The 16,201-nt window shown below is 49.2% G+C and overlaps 1 protein-coding gene across 1 annotated transcript in view; it reads left to right on the top strand.

The window, feature by feature from the left end:
- The first annotated feature begins 881 nt into the window (after positions 1–881).
- Slc18a2 (solute carrier family 18 member A2) overlaps positions 882–16,201 on the top strand; it is a 35,229-nt gene continuing 19,909 nt past the window's right edge. The window contains exons 1-8 of the mRNA XM_035441741.1: positions 882–1,002; positions 2,738–3,104; positions 13,419–13,477; positions 14,015–14,098; positions 14,390–14,482; positions 15,226–15,315; positions 15,410–15,453; positions 15,527–15,587. Coding sequence (XP_035297632.1) covers positions 882–1,002; positions 2,738–3,104; positions 13,419–13,477; positions 14,015–14,098; positions 14,390–14,482; positions 15,226–15,315; positions 15,410–15,453; positions 15,527–15,587 — 919 coding nt within the window. The remainder of the gene's footprint in view (positions 1,003–2,737; positions 3,105–13,418; positions 13,478–14,014; positions 14,099–14,389; positions 14,483–15,225; positions 15,316–15,409; positions 15,454–15,526; positions 15,588–16,201) is intronic.

The following is a 16,201-nucleotide window of genomic DNA, read 5'->3' as shown; positions in this document are numbered from 1 at the left end:
TTTTCCATAGCACCCGAAGGTCAGAGCTGTATCTCCCCCCCCCCCGCCCAAGTTGCACTCTGACCCCGGGGTGCACCCCACAGCCTTCATGTCATCTTGGGCCATTGTATGGACATGGTGGCGCCCGTTTATGGATATGGTGGCTCAAAGACCACACACTTTCTCCCGGGCTCTCCTGGGGATAAAGAACGCCCGAGTCACCTGCAACCCCTTGGCCTTGACACTTTCGCCAGGACCCTTGACTCCTTGTTCTGGGCTCCTGACACTGCTCCGGAGCCCCTGCAGCTCCCTTCTCGACTCCCCTCCCCACTCTTTCCCGGCACAGGTCCCCAGGGTCCGCCAGGGTGGGCGCGTGACGGAAGTCCAGGCTGGGGACCAGAGGCGGCTCTGGGTGGGCGGAGGCCAGCGTCCCAGCGTCCCAGCCCCCCGCCCCCGCTCCGCGCTGTCCGTGACGTCAGAGCCGGACTGGGTAAACTGAGCAGGGCGCTGGGGCGCAGGGGCAGAGAAGGCGACTTGGAGCCGCGGGGACGCCCAGACTGAGACCCGGGCAGTGCATCCCCAGAACCCAGCAGGCATTGGCAGGTGACCGGGAGGTACGCGAGGCGGAGGAGGGCAGAGACCCCTCGGGGATCCTCTAAGGCAGTGGGCAGGGTCCGGGCATCCCAGGACCCTGGGCGCGGCGGGGAGGGGCAGTGTCCCTGGGTCCCAGGTCTGGTCCCCGACGGCTCTGGAGGAGCTCCTAGGGACGTTATCCGCACTGAGCGGAGCGGCGCTCCCTGTCGTCCCGGGCTGGTGGACGCGATTCCGTGTGCTTCGGGTGGCGCGGGACTCCTGGCTGTCCCAGCCACTGACCGCACCCGCACCTGCAGCACAGTAGAGCCATGGCCCTGGGCGAGCTGGCTCTGCTGCGATGGCTGCGGGACACCCGCCACTCGCGCAAGCTGATCCTGTTCATCGTGTTCCTCGCGCTGCTGCTGGACAACATGCTGCTCACCGTCGTGGGTGAGTATGGCCCGCGCGTCCCAGCTGTCCGATCTCCGGCATCCTCATCCGTGACATTGGGTCTCTAGCACCTCATCCTCAGCAACTCTGTCCCTGGGTCCCCAACACCTTGTCCTCATTATCTAGCCCTGGGTCCCCTGTACCCCCCGGCCCTGGTCTTGGTCCAGGCACCTCGACCCTGGCAACCTGTTCGCACCTCATATGCCCCAGTTTATCTGAGCAGCTCTGCCCTCACAAAAAGTTGAAGAAAGCGTTGAACAAAACAAAACAAAAACCCAACCTTGAATACTAGCCTGCCACGCCCCTGCTCCTGGAAGCTGCGCTTGTGGCTTCTCTTTCCTGGAGGTCAGGTCAGAACCCGTGACATCCGATAAGCACCAGAAGTTGTGTTTCCTCCTGATAATTGCCTGCTTCCCTTTGCCCACTTTCACTGCGATGAAGAAGATTTCTGTCAAAGTGGAGCAATGCAGAGTTGCCTGCCGCCCTCTTAGGACAATTGCTAGGCTACTGAAAGGTGGGTTAATAGTTGGTGGACGACTGAATGAGCAGGTCGCCATCTAGCTCTGAAGAAAAGCAAGTGACATTTAAGTGTATTTTATCTGAGGGTTCCTTGTGGTGGAGGCAGGACTCGGTGAGAGTGTGACTGCGAAGGTGCTGGTCAGATACTTTCTCCTAAAATGACAGGTTCAGACCAAATGGTTCAAAACCAAGGCCTCTTAGTTCCTCAAACAGACTAAGGCCAGCCTGGGCTACATGTGACCCTATCTTAAAACAAAAAAGAAAATAAAAAAACCCCAAATACACAACAAACAAGAAAAAAAAGCTGAAAGTCAAGGTGTTTTACTTTAGGGTTAGAGTGGTGAAAGACCTAATGCTCTTTTTGAAAACCTAGTTTCAACGAAACAGAAAAATTTGGTTTTCATTCAGACTCTCAGGTGGTGAGTCATTTCCTCCCCACTCCCCACCACCGCTTGCAGAGTCTGAGAGGCTCTGTTGTTTCCAGCTCAGGAGAGTCCACTGTGGGATTCATAGGGAGCCAGGGGCTCAGCTGGCCTCTGTCTTCAGTGGCCCATGTTCCTGGTGTGCCCAGAGCTTGTAGCATGTTAAGCACTTTTGCTTTTTTGACAATAGAAGCCTAAGGGATTCTCAGTGAAGGCCTTGGAAACCTGCAACTGCTCCAGCGGCGCAGTTGATCTGTTGAGAATGTCCAGTATATCACGCCTGCAAGGGCTGGTTTTTCCCCCACCCCCACAGTGCATAATGAATTTAGATGTCCATTTCCTTGCTTCATCTGTTTTGAAGTCTGTGGAAGCTCTCTGACCCCAGGTTAGCACTGACTTTCTTTGGACAGGGTTTTGCCTGTTCAGCATATTCCTTTGAAGGAATTCTGTAATGAGAAACCCCTACAAACTATAGACATCTCTGTGGCCAGGCATACGGATGCAGCTGCCACCCCGTGGGCATGTTGGAACCCTCAGATTTGCTATCTATCATCCATCCATCTATCTATGTATGTATCTATCTATCTATCCATCTATCTATCTATCTAATCTCTCAGACTAAGCAATATGAAACTGTTCCATGCATGTCGTCTGAACATGGTTCCCTCTTCTGGGGCACATGGTCCACTTTTCTGGGTTTCATTTGTCTTTTCATAGGACATTAATTCTTATGGCCTTTGTCTCAGAAAAGGTTCTGATGTGATAATTAATTCTCTCCCCGTCATGGTCCCTAGTTCCCATCATACCCAGTTACCTGTACAGCATCGAGCATGAGAAAAATACTACAGAAATCCAGACCACCAAGGCAGCACTCACAGCCTCCACCTCAGGAAGCTTCCAGGGCATATTCTCTTACTATGACAACGCTACCATTCCCATCACTGGAAATGTCACCAGAAATGCCTCCAGGGGCTTCCCAGGGGAGCAGCCATACAAGGCCACCACACAGCACATAGTGACCAACACCTCCACTGTCCCTTCGGACTGTCCAAGCAAAGACAAAGACCTCCTGAATGAAAACGTGCAAGTTGGGCTGCTGTTTGCCTCCAAAGCCACTGTCCAGCTCCTTACCAACCCATTCATCGGACTGCTGACCAACAGGTAAGCCACACGTGTACCTCGGGGTGAAGCCTGTGAGGGTACCCGCTTCTACTTCACCTCCCTGCAGCCTGCTGCTTGCTCATCTGTCAGAATGTGGAGAATTGGTGGATGGTGGGTCAGAGAAACCAAACACCTGAGCCTGGTGTCTTCATCTTCAGTAAGCAGAGCTCCATATTTACTTACCTATCCTCCTTCTGTTGCCTTAAAGGTACTAATATAGGAAACGTGACAGAAGGAAGAAAGCATGGGCTCTTCTAAGTGCACAGTTCACATCTTCACAGATGCTCGTGGGTAGCAGAGGCTCTTCAGTGATCATAGCCATCATGGTCACATGGCTCCCCACCTCTGAGACTGATTAGAAAAAACTAAGGTTAGGGCTGGGGCTGTAGCTCAGCAGGTAGAGTGCTAGCCTGGTATACATGGAACCCGAGGTTCAACCTTCAGTACTGCATGGTAACCCGTGATGGTCATCCCAGCATTCAGGAGGGGGAGGCAGGAGAAAAGTAAGTCCTAGGTCATCCTTGGCTACATAGCATGTTTAAGGCCAGCCCGAGCTACATGTGACCCCTACCTCAAAACAAAACAACAACGGAAAGCAAAAACAAACACACAACAAACAGAAAAGAAAGCTGAAAGCCAGGGTGCATTATTTTAGGACTACCATGATGAAAGATCTAACCCTGTTCAGATGACGTGTGGGAGAGACCAACGGCCTGCCTCATGGGTTAAACCTGAGCTGACGTGGAAATTCTGGGATAGGTTCTCTCCCTGCTGTCGGTCACTCCATTTTGTCCCTCATACTGTAAGGGAAGAGAACCCAAGCCACTGAAGTTGGTTTTGAGTTAACCTAGAAGGTAAGAATTGTTTGGAATGCATTGTTGGCAGCCATCCAGCAAGTGTCCTTCTCCGGCCAAGGTGGCCTGGTTCTCTCTTGGAGACTCGGAACCCAGGATACTGGCATCCTGAAGATGTCAGCTGTGAGGAGGGAGAGCTAGTGGAGTTAGGTTGTAATTCCATTATTTGGGAGACCGATCTAGGAGGACTGCCTTGAGACAAAGGCCAGTCTAGGCTACATAACAAATAGTAGTCTAGCCTCAGCTACATATGCAAGATTTCTGTCTTGTTTTTTACAGTGATGGAGAGGGGAGTGACCATCATTTCAGGCCCATAGCTGTAACACAGACTAGAAAAGGCAAGGACAGGAGCTTGGAGGATAGTGTGATCCTAAGAAGGAGGGGCAGGGCAGAGGTCAGGAAGGGGTCCCTAGGTGCAGCTACCAGGTCTCAAGTGCTAGACCAGAGACACAGGCAGTAACTCTGGGAGCAGTGAGTTATTTCAGATCCCAGAGCCACACAATGAAGAATTTGTGAGCCAAGCAGCAAGGAGCAAGTGTTCAGATAGTTTGTGGGGTACGGTGTAAAGTGAAAATGTGGGCCCTGTGTTCAAATGTTACGCAGCATTGAAGATAGCAACTATATCGGAGAACTAAGGAAAGCCCCAATAAGAGCAGAGCCCTGTGCTTCTCCGGGGTTCAAGGTTTGTGAGCTGAGAAGGCCTGAGGTGACCTCAGAGGATCAGAGAAGGTATGACAGCTCTTGCTGTCCCTCAGCACCAGCTTCTGGCTGAGGAACTCACAGGGAGAGACAGAGAGCTCGATTCCTGTTGCAGGGTGTTATTGTGGACTGGGTACTACCACCACCAAGCCTGTGTTAACCACCCAGGCTCCAGCAAGCCCTCCTGTCCTCCAAGCAATACTGCATGGCTTCCATACACAGTGTGCTAAGCCATTGAACCCGGGCATGATTGAGTGAGCACCACCGAGAAGCCCCGTTATGGAGGTGACACTCTGCCCCTCCTCTGTTCTCCAGGACAAAACCAAACAAAGCTCGGGAGTCACGCGCAGGCTTGTTTCTTTTCTTTTTCAAGACTAAGAGCACTTCTTTAAATGCATCTGGTATAATTACAGAAAAACGGCTCAGGGTTTTGTGTTCTGACAGAGCAAACAGCTCGAATGCTACATGGGAAAATTGAGGACATTATCGTAATGATGCCCTGCCAATCACTTAGGTGGGAACATGACTAGGCACTGGGTAATGCTTAGCCAACTTGCTGAAGTGAGGCGAATATTCCAATCTTGCAAGTGGGAGTCACGAACAAACCGCTTTCAAAATCCTAATATTGTTTTTAATGTTTTACTTATGTCTTTGAGAAGCAGCTTGTTTAAGCCAGTGAGACTCTCCCCTCTTAAACATCCCCTAAAGCTGAAGTTCTTGACCTATGGGTCGTGACCCCAGGGTCAAGCAACTCTTTCACAGTGGATCAAAAACCCAGATATTTACATTACAGTTCATAACAGTAGCAATGTTATAGTTATGAAGTAGCAGCAAAATAATTTTATAGTTGGGGGGTCACCACAACACGAGGGACTGTATTAAAGGGTTGAGGCATTAGGAAGGTTGAGAACCACTGCCCTAAAGCTTTAAGGTTGAAGCTACTTAGATTTGTGTCTCAGGCTGTCTTCCAAGAAATCCCAATTTTGCTTTGAGTGTGTGAATTGTAGCCTAATCTTATGGTGAGCAGTCCATTTTGGAAATGAGATAGAGCAAACCCCAAACTGTTTGTCCTGGCTATTCATTACTTTGAAACACATTTTTTTGTTTTGTTTTGTTTTTTATTCTGGTGCTGCCTGGGAACGCAGAAATGCAAACATTTTTATATTGACTGATACAGAGCAATCAGGTGAACTCTGTTATCCCTTCAAAATGGCTCTGTTCCGGGCCATTGTTCAGATGGCAACTAACATAGAAGGGCAAGTTCGTCGGCATAGCTCTCCCAGTCGCCCTGGGAGGCACTGCAAACAGTCTTGATGTAATTTGTTCCAATCCCGCTTCCACTTACCAACAAGAGGTATGACTCACATTTTCAGTGTTGTAAACAAATGTGTTTAAAACAGCGTTTTAAAATTGACAGACATGTTTCTGATTGAAGAGTTATGTATAACTCACATTCTGTGTTGTAAACACCAATGCCTAAATGGCAGTGCATGGTGCCTACATTCCTGGTTACAAAGCCATAAAAACACCTTGCTGGCTTTACCGGGCCTCTGTTCCAGTCCTAGAATTTTAGAGGTAAAGTGAGCTTATGGCACAGGAAAAACTAATACCACACAACTGCAGTGTGACAGAGCAGACACACTTGTCTCTAAGCTGGCTTCCTGCCCCTCCAGTTCTTTCTGGCTCCATATGATACAGTTTGTCTAAAATTGTTACTCTCACCATCTCCTTGGGCCCTTTCTGGGCCAAGATGAATGGGTAAAGGCATACTTTTTAATCTTAAGTGTTCACTTAAGAGGAGCCCACTGTGAGTCCAGACACTCTGCATCACACAGTATCCACTCCCATTTTGGTATTTGCGACCAAGGTGGTGTCAGCATAGTGGCTTTCCTGTGGTAACACACATGATAGGCTGTTTGTCTGTTGTTTGAAATATTGGGATACTATTTCATACTGGATTTTGAGAACACAACATGACCATTTTGGGCAAGCCTTGGCTGCACACTTTTCTTGTTTTATTTATACTTGGGCTATTGTGTACTTGCAGCCACTGTGTGACAGGTCAGAGAAGGAAGGACACTTGACTTTTGGAATATGTACTTACTTTTCACGTATCCAGTAACAAGTTCTAATGTCTCGGGGGTTTGGCACATTTCCCTAAATGGAGGCTCATGGGATTTGTTTTGTAATTCTAGTTGAACTGTTCATTCCATAATGGTAACTGTATCTCAAAGGAGACAGCAGGATCCTACTAGTGACCCCGTCATCATTTGAACTAATAATTGATTTTTATGTACATAAAAATACATAAAAATCATGTGTGGCAAAGGGGTCGAGACCATAATGGGGCAAACCCACAGAGACAGCTGACCTGAGCTAGTGGGAGCTCACCGACTCTGGACTGACAGCTGGGGAATCTGCGTGGGACTCTGAACCAGGCCCCCCAATGCAGATGACAGTGGGAGGCTTCGGCAGTTTGTGGGGCACTGGCAGTGAGACCAAGAGCGATGCCTAATGCATGAGCTGGCTTTTCTGGATCCCCTTTCCTATGGAGAGATACCTTGCTCAGCCTAGACATGAGGGAGGGGAGATCCCTGGTCCTGCCTCAGGGTGGTGACGGGACAGAACTCATTGACTCCCATCAGAGTCCTTACCCTCTCTGAGGAGCAGATGAGGGGAAGGTGTGGAGAGCAGGGGGAGGGGATGGAGGGGGCGCTGGGATTAGTATGTAAAGAAAAGAAAAATAAAATCAACAAAAGGCGTGTATGTGTATAAAAGGAATGCTCTAGAAAGACAACATGAAAACACTGGTACCTTCCTCTCTCATAAATCAGGCAACAGTGGGCTCTGTCTGCCCCTCTCTCCTCCCCTCTCCTTTTTAGTGAAAAGGTTAAAGTTCAGATGCTAAGCTACACCCCCAGTCCAGGACGTAGTTGCTATGTCTTGACTTCTTCGGTTCCCACTTTAAATAGTAGTTGCATCTTTGGAACCAAGTGCTCCTTCAAAGCCAGCAAACGGCCTGGGAGCAGTCACCACATCACTGGGAGCCGCCTCCCTTCACTTCCTTCTGAGCCTGTCGTTGTCTGGGTGGTCTGCTTTTGATCAAGCCAGTGCCAGTGGCTTAATTTATTTCCATAGTTACCCAGTATATTTGAAAGCAGTTATTTCTTCCTTGCAGACCTTAGCTAACATCTGAATGACAGGCAGGAAGCCACAGGGCATAAAAGCTTTCTGAAATCTTCTTGGGTTATTTTTTTTTCCTCCAGTTTCAGCCGCTTGGTCTGAAGTAGGCTTTGTAGAAAGAAGCAGTGACCTTTTCAGATCATCTGCAGACAGGGAAACCAGCTGTTTGGGAAAGGGATCTCCCGTCCTAGACATCACTGGGATGGGTAAGGGTGGAACACTGGGCTCACGATGGGCTTCTCACACTGAAGCCAGAAGGAACCAGGAACAGAATTAGAGCGTTCTGCTGCTTGAGCACTGGGACTCAAACCCAGGCAGGTGTGTGGTCCACACAGGTCCCTGCATACAAACAGTCGGAACTCCAGCAGACCCAAGGGCTGGGCTTAAGAATTTCATTTCCTAAATGCTGAACCAACTTCCTGTAATAGCTGAGTGAATTTAAGATATTACTGTTTCTTGACATTCATTTCCTGTTGTACCTTTTAGGGGTGTACAGACATTATTGAAAAGGAGACCGTGCCTCTGCGGGTGACAGGTCACCTTCTACAGGGTCCTTATTTATATCCTTCTTCTCTGTCATTTACTATGATTGAAGGGATGATACTGTGGTCTCGGGGAGCTGAGAAGAGAGTCTGTGTTAGTCTGGTAAAAAGGAACAATTAGCATTATAGAAGAATTAATTGTCAGAGGGCATGTTGGTTAGTTTTTATCAATTTGATGCAAACTAGGCTTACCTTGGAAAGGGGGACCTCTGCGAAATTGTCCCCATCAGACTGGCCTATATGTAGGCAAGTCTTTGGGGGCATTTCCTTGACAAATGATTGATGTGGGAGGGCCTAGGATCGTGCCACCTCTGGTCCTGGGTTTTATGAGAAAGCAGGTTGAGCAAGCCATGGGCAGCAAGTCAGTAAGCATTATTCCTTCGTGGTTCCTGCTTCTGCTCCTGCCTGAGTTCTTGTCCTGATTTCCCTCAGTGATTGAGACATGTAAGCCAAATGAACGCTTTCCTCCCCAAGCTGCGTTTGATCACGGTGTTCTTCTAAACACTAGAAAGCAAATGAGGGCATGGGGTTTCTCCACTCGTTAGGTTTTTTTTTTGTTTTGTTTTTTGTTTTTTCAGCCAGTATAACATCTATTGTTGTAGATGTCTTCTGAGGGAGTCAATATATGATTTTTTGGTCACATTCAAATTGGATCAATTGTTCCTGGTACTGTGTAGAGAATTTCTGTGGTCCAGCATGACTCACAAGGGGGGAGGGTGATAAGGATTTAAGGTTTGCTGAATCAGATCTAGCTTTGCTAATAATACTTTAATTGAGATGGCCTTGGGTTGAGACAAGAGAGAAAACTCAGCCAGTGATGACTCATGTCACTTGAGTCCCTGTCCATTTCAGAGCCGTTGTGGGGAAGGAGGAAGGTTGTTGTGGCCCTTCACTGCTCAAGGCCCCCAGCACAGGACATCTCTTCAGAGAGCTAAGAGAATCTGACTGAGGGTGGCATCCGACCAGGTGCCCATTCAATCTTCTTAACTTGGGGCTGAGCACCCGTGTTGCCAAGGTGACTGCTTGACCATTCTGTTTGCAGCTTGGCCATTGTAGCGTGTGGAGCACATGTGTGTTGGGCTAAGTAAAGAGAGCACCCTAAGCCCAGGTGTGTGCATAGCTTTTGGAGTGGACAGATAGTTGGCTTTTGTGGTTCCCTCCAGCTTGGTCATTCTGTCATCCACTACTTGTTTTGTTAGAATCCCAAAGGATTTGCTAAAAACAAACATCACAATAGCTCTGAGCTTGGTGAAAAGACCCAGGTCTAGGCACACAGCCCTGAGGTTTGTAATGAGATCCTGTGCCCTCTGTCCCGTCAGGCATTGGATTCACTGTCCTGGGATTTGCATGCACAGCTGTGAGGCTGTCAGCAGCAGTGACATGTGCTCCATGTTGTTGCCTGGCGTCCTGAGGAGTTTCTTTACCAAAATTGCACTCAGGTGGAGTCGGGGTTCTTGACTTTGACACAGAAAGGAATTTCAGGATGAAGCAGAGTTAGAATTTATTAAGAAGAATTCAAAGCAGATTTAAGCTTAATAGAAAGAGTGGTAGTGATGGGGGTGAGGGTAGAATCCCAGAGAGACACCCAGCTGTCTTTACAATAATAGCCTTAGGCACAGTTTTAGTAGGTTCTTAAACCGTCAAGAGGTTGCTTAGGAGCTTAAGCGCTAACACAGTATCTCAGGTACCCTGGGTAGGGAGGGTGTCAGCTGACAGGAAAACTGTAGCTCACTAGTGTTGCACAGAAAGGTAAGATGTTTTTACCGAAAACAAAACAAGTTTCTAGGTGTGTGTGTGTGTGTGTGTGTGTGTGTGTGTGTGTGTGTATGGTGTGTGTGTGTGTGTGTGTGTGTGTGTGTGTGTGTGTGTGTGTGAGTGTGTGGTGTGTGTGTGTATATATGTGTGTGTATGTATGTGTATGTGTGTGGTGTGTGTGTATATATGTGTGTGTGTGTGGTGTGTGTATATATGTATGTGTGTGTGTGTGTGTGTGTGTGTGAGTGTGTGTGTGTGGTGTGTGTGTGTATATATATGTATATATGTATGTGTGTGTATGGTGTGTGTGTGTGAGTGTGTGTGTGTGGTGTGTGTGTATATATATGTGTGTGTGTGTGGTGTGTGTGTATATATGCATGTGTGTGTATGGTGTGTGTGTGTGTGAGTGTGTGTGTGTGAGTGTGTGTGTGGTGTGTGTGTGAGTGTGTGTATATGTGTGTGTGTGTGGTGTGTGTGTATATATGTATGTGTGTGTATGGTGTGTGTGTGTGGTGTGTGTGTGAGTGTGTGTGTGTGAGTGTGTGTGTGGTGTGTGAGTGTGTGTATATATGTGTGTGTGTGTGGTGTGTGTATATATGTGTGTGTGTGTGGTGTGTGTATATATGTGTATGTGTGTATGGTGTGTGTGTGGTGTGTATGGTGTGTGTGTGAGAATGTGTGGTGTGTGTGTGTGTGGTGTGTATGGTGTGTGTGTGAGAATGTGTGGTGTGTGTGTGTGTGTGTGTGTGTGTGTGTGTGTGTGTGCACACAGTTCCCAGACGATGTCAGGCTCATGTCTGGAAAAGAGGAGTCAGGACACTGCTACTTTAACATTCTTGTTTGTGATCCCTTTATATAAAAAGAGCATCTTCTCCATGTTAGCAACCTTCAGGGCAGATGTTAATTGACTCTCAGCTGCTGAGAGAGTTCACTGCAACTCTGCAATTAAGGACTCTTTCCCCTTCCCATGTCTCATGTCTTCCTGCCCTGCCTCAGTATACCCACCACCTCAGATGTGGTCCTGTTTCCTCCCCCAGTGTCCCTGAGCTGCAGTGTTGGCCACCTGAAAAGTAGGTATATAAACCAGCTACCTTGAAGAACGAAGTGAGAACCTTGGGCCATCAGATTGCTGGGCCCTGGGTACAGTCACCAGAAGAAGGTCCCATCCCTCAGCAGGTGTTCTCTGAAAGGTGACCAGGACAACTGGATAGACTGTAGACTAGGTATGATGTCACTAGAGGTACAAGGGCTACACAAAAAGGGCTGTTTTGTCCTGAAACTACCAAGAGCTTCTGCCTGTAATCGGCAGAGGGATCACAGATGTCTTAAGGGGTTGCAGGGATGCTCCTGGGGGCCCAAGGGCTCCATGAAGAGACAGGTAGCTCCTAGGAGCTCACTGGCAGGTCACCTTAGCAGAGATGGTGAGCACTATGTTTTGTGAGAGACTCTGTCTCAAGGGAATACAGCAAAAAATAATAGAATTGGACACTTGGCATCTTCCTCTGGGCCCTCTGTGGGTGTGTGCACATGTGTATATGTGCACACACATGTGTACACATACACACATGTGTCCACACACATGTGCACATGTACACAATCTATGACAAAAGAATTGTTGAAAAGATCCCACTCAAAACCACATCTATGACCTCTGGCTACCCAATGAAGTTGCCAAATTTACAAGGAAATACCCTGACCTGGAGGGTATAGCCCAAGAACAGTTAGCCCTAATGACATTTGACAAGTCACCTTTTCATGTCCTCGTTTCCCCATCTGTGAAATGAGGCAGTGGTCAGCCACTCTTAGGAAGCCATGTGGGCTAGCTGTGTGACTGCTTGTGGGGCTGGGTATCAAGCCTTCACAAGGAGGTACTGAGGGGACACTTTGAGTGATGGTCTGGACTAGAAGGCACTTTGAATGCAGGCCTGGACATGACTTGCTCATGTTTGGCTTTCTTATTTCTGGGGTTAGTTTGTTCCCTTTTCAGGTCCCTGGGATTCCAGGTTGGAGGGAGAAGAGGCCTGGGGAGCTGTGAGCTTCCCTAGGTAGGGGGAACCAGCCACAGGACAGTAGCTTAGGCAGGGTTGTTGTTACCTCCAGGACAGAGGTTCTTGGTAGCTGCTGCCATGCTCCTGCCCACACAGGAGAGGAAAGGGGAAAATGGAACAGAGTGGAGGGGAGAGGCTGGAGAGATGGCTCAGTCAGTAAAGCGCTTGCCTTTTGAGCATGAGGACCTGAGTTTGGTCCCTAGACCAATGTACAAATGCTTGGCCTGGTGACATGAAGCTGTAATCCCAGTGCTGGGGGAGCAGGTCCAGGGGAATGGACCCTGGGGGCTTGCTGATCAGCAAGTCTAGCCTACCTGAGGAGCTCCTGGGAAGTAGGAGATATTTCAAAGGAGGTAGATGGCATTCTCATGGATGACACTAGAGGTTGACTTCTGACTCACATCACACACACACACACACACACACACACACACACACACACACACACACACACACACATGAATGAGGAGCAAATGAAGTTTCTGAAGACTTTTCTGTTTCAGGTTCCCTGGTAGACAGTTACACATGGACACCTTTCTGTATTCAGGTTCAGGGTGATAGCCTTTTCTCTCCATGGAAACCAAAGGAGACTTGTCTGGGGTGGGGGTGGGGGATATGTACCTAAGCAGACATATTACACCTTCCTGATACAATGTGTCCTGGTGCCAGGATCCTCAGTGAACATTGGTCCTACCAAGCAACTTGGACTTAAGACTTTTTGCATGAGACCGGTGGCCTTTCTAGGCCAGTTTCAATGTGGTCAGCAGGAAGACAAACCTTAGCATCTGATTTCTGATGCCTCTGTTTCTCTTGCCAGGTGGCTCACTTGATGGGCTTTTATCAAAGAGGCAGAGGTGCCCGGCATCTGCTTTGACCGACAGTTGTCCCTTTGGAGAAGTTCTTGTAAAGTCTACACTAATGATAATAATAACAACGATGACAGAAATAGGCTCTCCGTCTTTTAGATGTGTTTGGGTTTACTTGCCAATATTGTGTTAACATTTATTCCAGAGAAATTTCCATCCAGAGTGGCAGCCCATAAGTGTATTCATATTCTAAGACTGTCAAACACAGAAAGGTCACGTAGGAAACACTGAGTATATGAATTTTCAGACAAGTCGACAGACCACTTATCCAGCTGATCCCAAACGGATAACGGCTGCAAAATCAATATAAAGCCTTACAAAAGCAGCTGGCCATCATCAGCCTCTTCTTGTCGTCTGTGTCTTTCAGAATTGGCTATCCGATTCCTATGTTTGCTGGATTCTGCATCATGTTTATCTCGACAGTTAGTAAGTATCTGCTGTTTGCCTTCTGCATTCCAGTCTTGGAAGGAGCCGTGTCTCCTGTGAGCTGGGAATCAGACTAGACCTGAGAGAGGAGGGGATACTGTACTGGCAATAGTACAGAAATGGGGGGGGGGCTCCATGAATCAGCCCACGGCTTCAAGCATGGGCATACTCATGAGTTTAAGGGCGGGTTCCAGAATCCCGCGGCTTCAAGCATGGCATACTCATGAGTTTAAGGGTGGGTTCCAGAATCCCACGGCTTCAAGCATGGCATACTCATGAGTTTAAGGGTGGGTTCCAGAATCACGCGGCTTCAAGCATGGCATACTCATGAGTTTAAGGGCGGGTTCCAGAATCCCGCGGCTTCAAGCATGGCATACTCATGAGTTTAAGGGTGGGTTCCAGAATCCCACGGCTTCAAGCATGGGCATACTCATGAGTTTAAGGGTGGGTTCCAGAATCACACGATGTTGCCACACCCCTGTCTTGTGGGCAGGGGCATGACCTTGATATGAGGGCCTGGGCCTCTTCTCTTGGCAGTGTTTGCCTTCTCCAGCAGTTATGCCTTCCTGCTGATCGCCAGGTCCCTGCAGGGAATTGGCTCCTCTTGCTCATCCGTGGCTGGTAGGGCACGGGAACACCAGGGGGCAGGGAGCCCGGGGGAGGGAGGACGCCATGGGGAGGAAGGACGGGGAAGGAGGACGCCATGGGGAGGAGGGATGGGGAGGGAGGATGGGAAGGGAGGACGGGGAGGGAGGACGGGGAGGGAGGATGGGGAGGGAGGACAGGGAGGGAGGATGGAGGGAGGATGTCATGGGAATGGAGGGAGGATGGGGAGCAGAGAGGGAGCACGCCGTGGACGATGTTTCCGGTGTCCCCAGTGCCGGGGCACTGACCGGGTCTTCCTCTGTCTAGGAATGGGCATGCTGGCCAGTGTGTACACAGACGATGAGGAGAGGGGTAACGCCATGGGGATTGCTTTGGGCGGCCTGGCCATGGGAGTCTTAGGTATGTAGTAGTCACTGTGAAGGTAGGACCGCGGGCGTTGGGTTACAGTTCTCCTGGCCATTAGCCCTGGCCACACTGAGGCCACAGCCACATTCCTGTGAACAGACATCAGCCCTCCTGTTTCTATTTTTTTACCTCTACAGAGTTTTTGGGACAAGGTGGGCGGTCTCCTTCGGAAAGAATCTCCCCTTCCCTGGCCTCTGTCCCCAAACCTTGTAGGCTCCAATATAAAACACAGAATTGAGTAGGATGGTCTGTGAGATCTCCTCTTCTCAAAAAAGTCTGCATTATAACCTGAGAGAAACTTCCAGCCTTCTGTATCTGCCATCACCCCTGCCCTGGCTGGCTGACATCCCAGGCCAGGGGACAGATACTTTTCCTGAAGGAGAGTTGGATTTTTCCCTGTCTTTGACATCTTCCTTCTCTCTGGAGCCAGTGCTTCTCATGTCTGCTGGGAGCAATCAAATGGATCTGTAGCCCTTCTGTGCTGCAGAGCCGACACAGCTCTTGGCCTACCTCATTTGCTTCAGGCCCTGGGCCTTGGAGGATGCTCTTGTGAGGTCCTTCCCATCCCTTCGGGGAAAACATACCTGGGGGGAGTTCAACCTGATACTAAGTTGAATGTATGCTGTCACCTCAGATCTTTCAGGGAGCAAAACATAAGAATCAAATGGGTGTTTTCTCCTGTGGGGAGAGGGTACCCGCTTACCATGGCTGTCTTGTGGATCTCTCTCTTCCTGTAGTGGGACCACCCTTTGGGAGCGTGCTCTATGAGTTTGTGGGGAAGACAGCTCCCTTCCTGGTTCTAGCAGCCTTGGTGCTCTTGGATGGAGGTGAGTGGCTGTAGTCTTACTTAGCCTCTCTAATGGTGGCATGTGCCTGGGACATATTCACTTTTCAAGAGTCATCTGTATTTTTGCTTTGTAGCCATTCAGCTCTTTGTGCTCCAGCCATCACGGGTGCAGCCAGAGGTAAGAAACTGGGAGGTAAAGGCTGGAGTGTGGCCCAGGTAACTCTCTCTAACCTCTGTTTTTTGCCTGGCAGAGTCAGAAGGGGACACCCCTAACCATCCTGCTGAAGGATCCATACATCCTCATTGCCGCAGGTGGGGCTCCTGAGTTCTTGAAGTTAAGGCTAGTTCTAAGGCGGGGTGGGTAGTAGTGATTTCCACTTGGCTGCTGGAAATAATGTGCTCAGGGATGTGGACATACTGCATTATCCTTGCTTGTTTCTTGTCTTTATGTTAAGGGCTCACGACTTGGCCTTGAACTTTCTGAAAGGGCTTACTGGCCTCACTTCAGGTGTCTCAGGTGGGCATTTGGCCTGAGAACTGAGCCCTAGAGGGTACCTCTCTACCTGCAGAATGAGAAGTCATGCCTTTGGACGTGGGGCCTAGATGGACTAAAGAAAACTCTGGGGTTCTGTGGCTCTGTCCTAGGGGAGACAGTTATCTTCCCTGCTGGGCCTGAGCCTCCCTACCCAGTGCCCAGATACAAGGCTGAGACCAGCAAGTAGCCTTCTGGTCAACCCTGCAGTCTGGCTCAGCCCGAGAGAGGACAATCTGTCTAGCGGGGCTCCCATGGTACAGAAAACTGAGTGTTTGAGACAAATGGATTTTGCCTCCTGTAGGAGATTTATATTCATCTCTTTTCAATGCTCTAATATGGGGACTGATGATGTAGCTCAGTCAGTCGATAGAGCTTGCCTGTCATGCACAAG

This window comes from Cricetulus griseus, chromosome 3, assembly GCF_003668045.3.
Source record: "Cricetulus griseus strain 17A/GY chromosome 3, alternate assembly CriGri-PICRH-1.0, whole genome shotgun sequence".
NCBI classification, from domain to species: Eukaryota; Metazoa; Chordata; class Mammalia; order Rodentia; family Cricetidae; genus Cricetulus; species Cricetulus griseus.
Note: the sequence above shows the minus strand (reverse complement) of the source record. Positions and strands in the feature narration are given on the sequence as shown.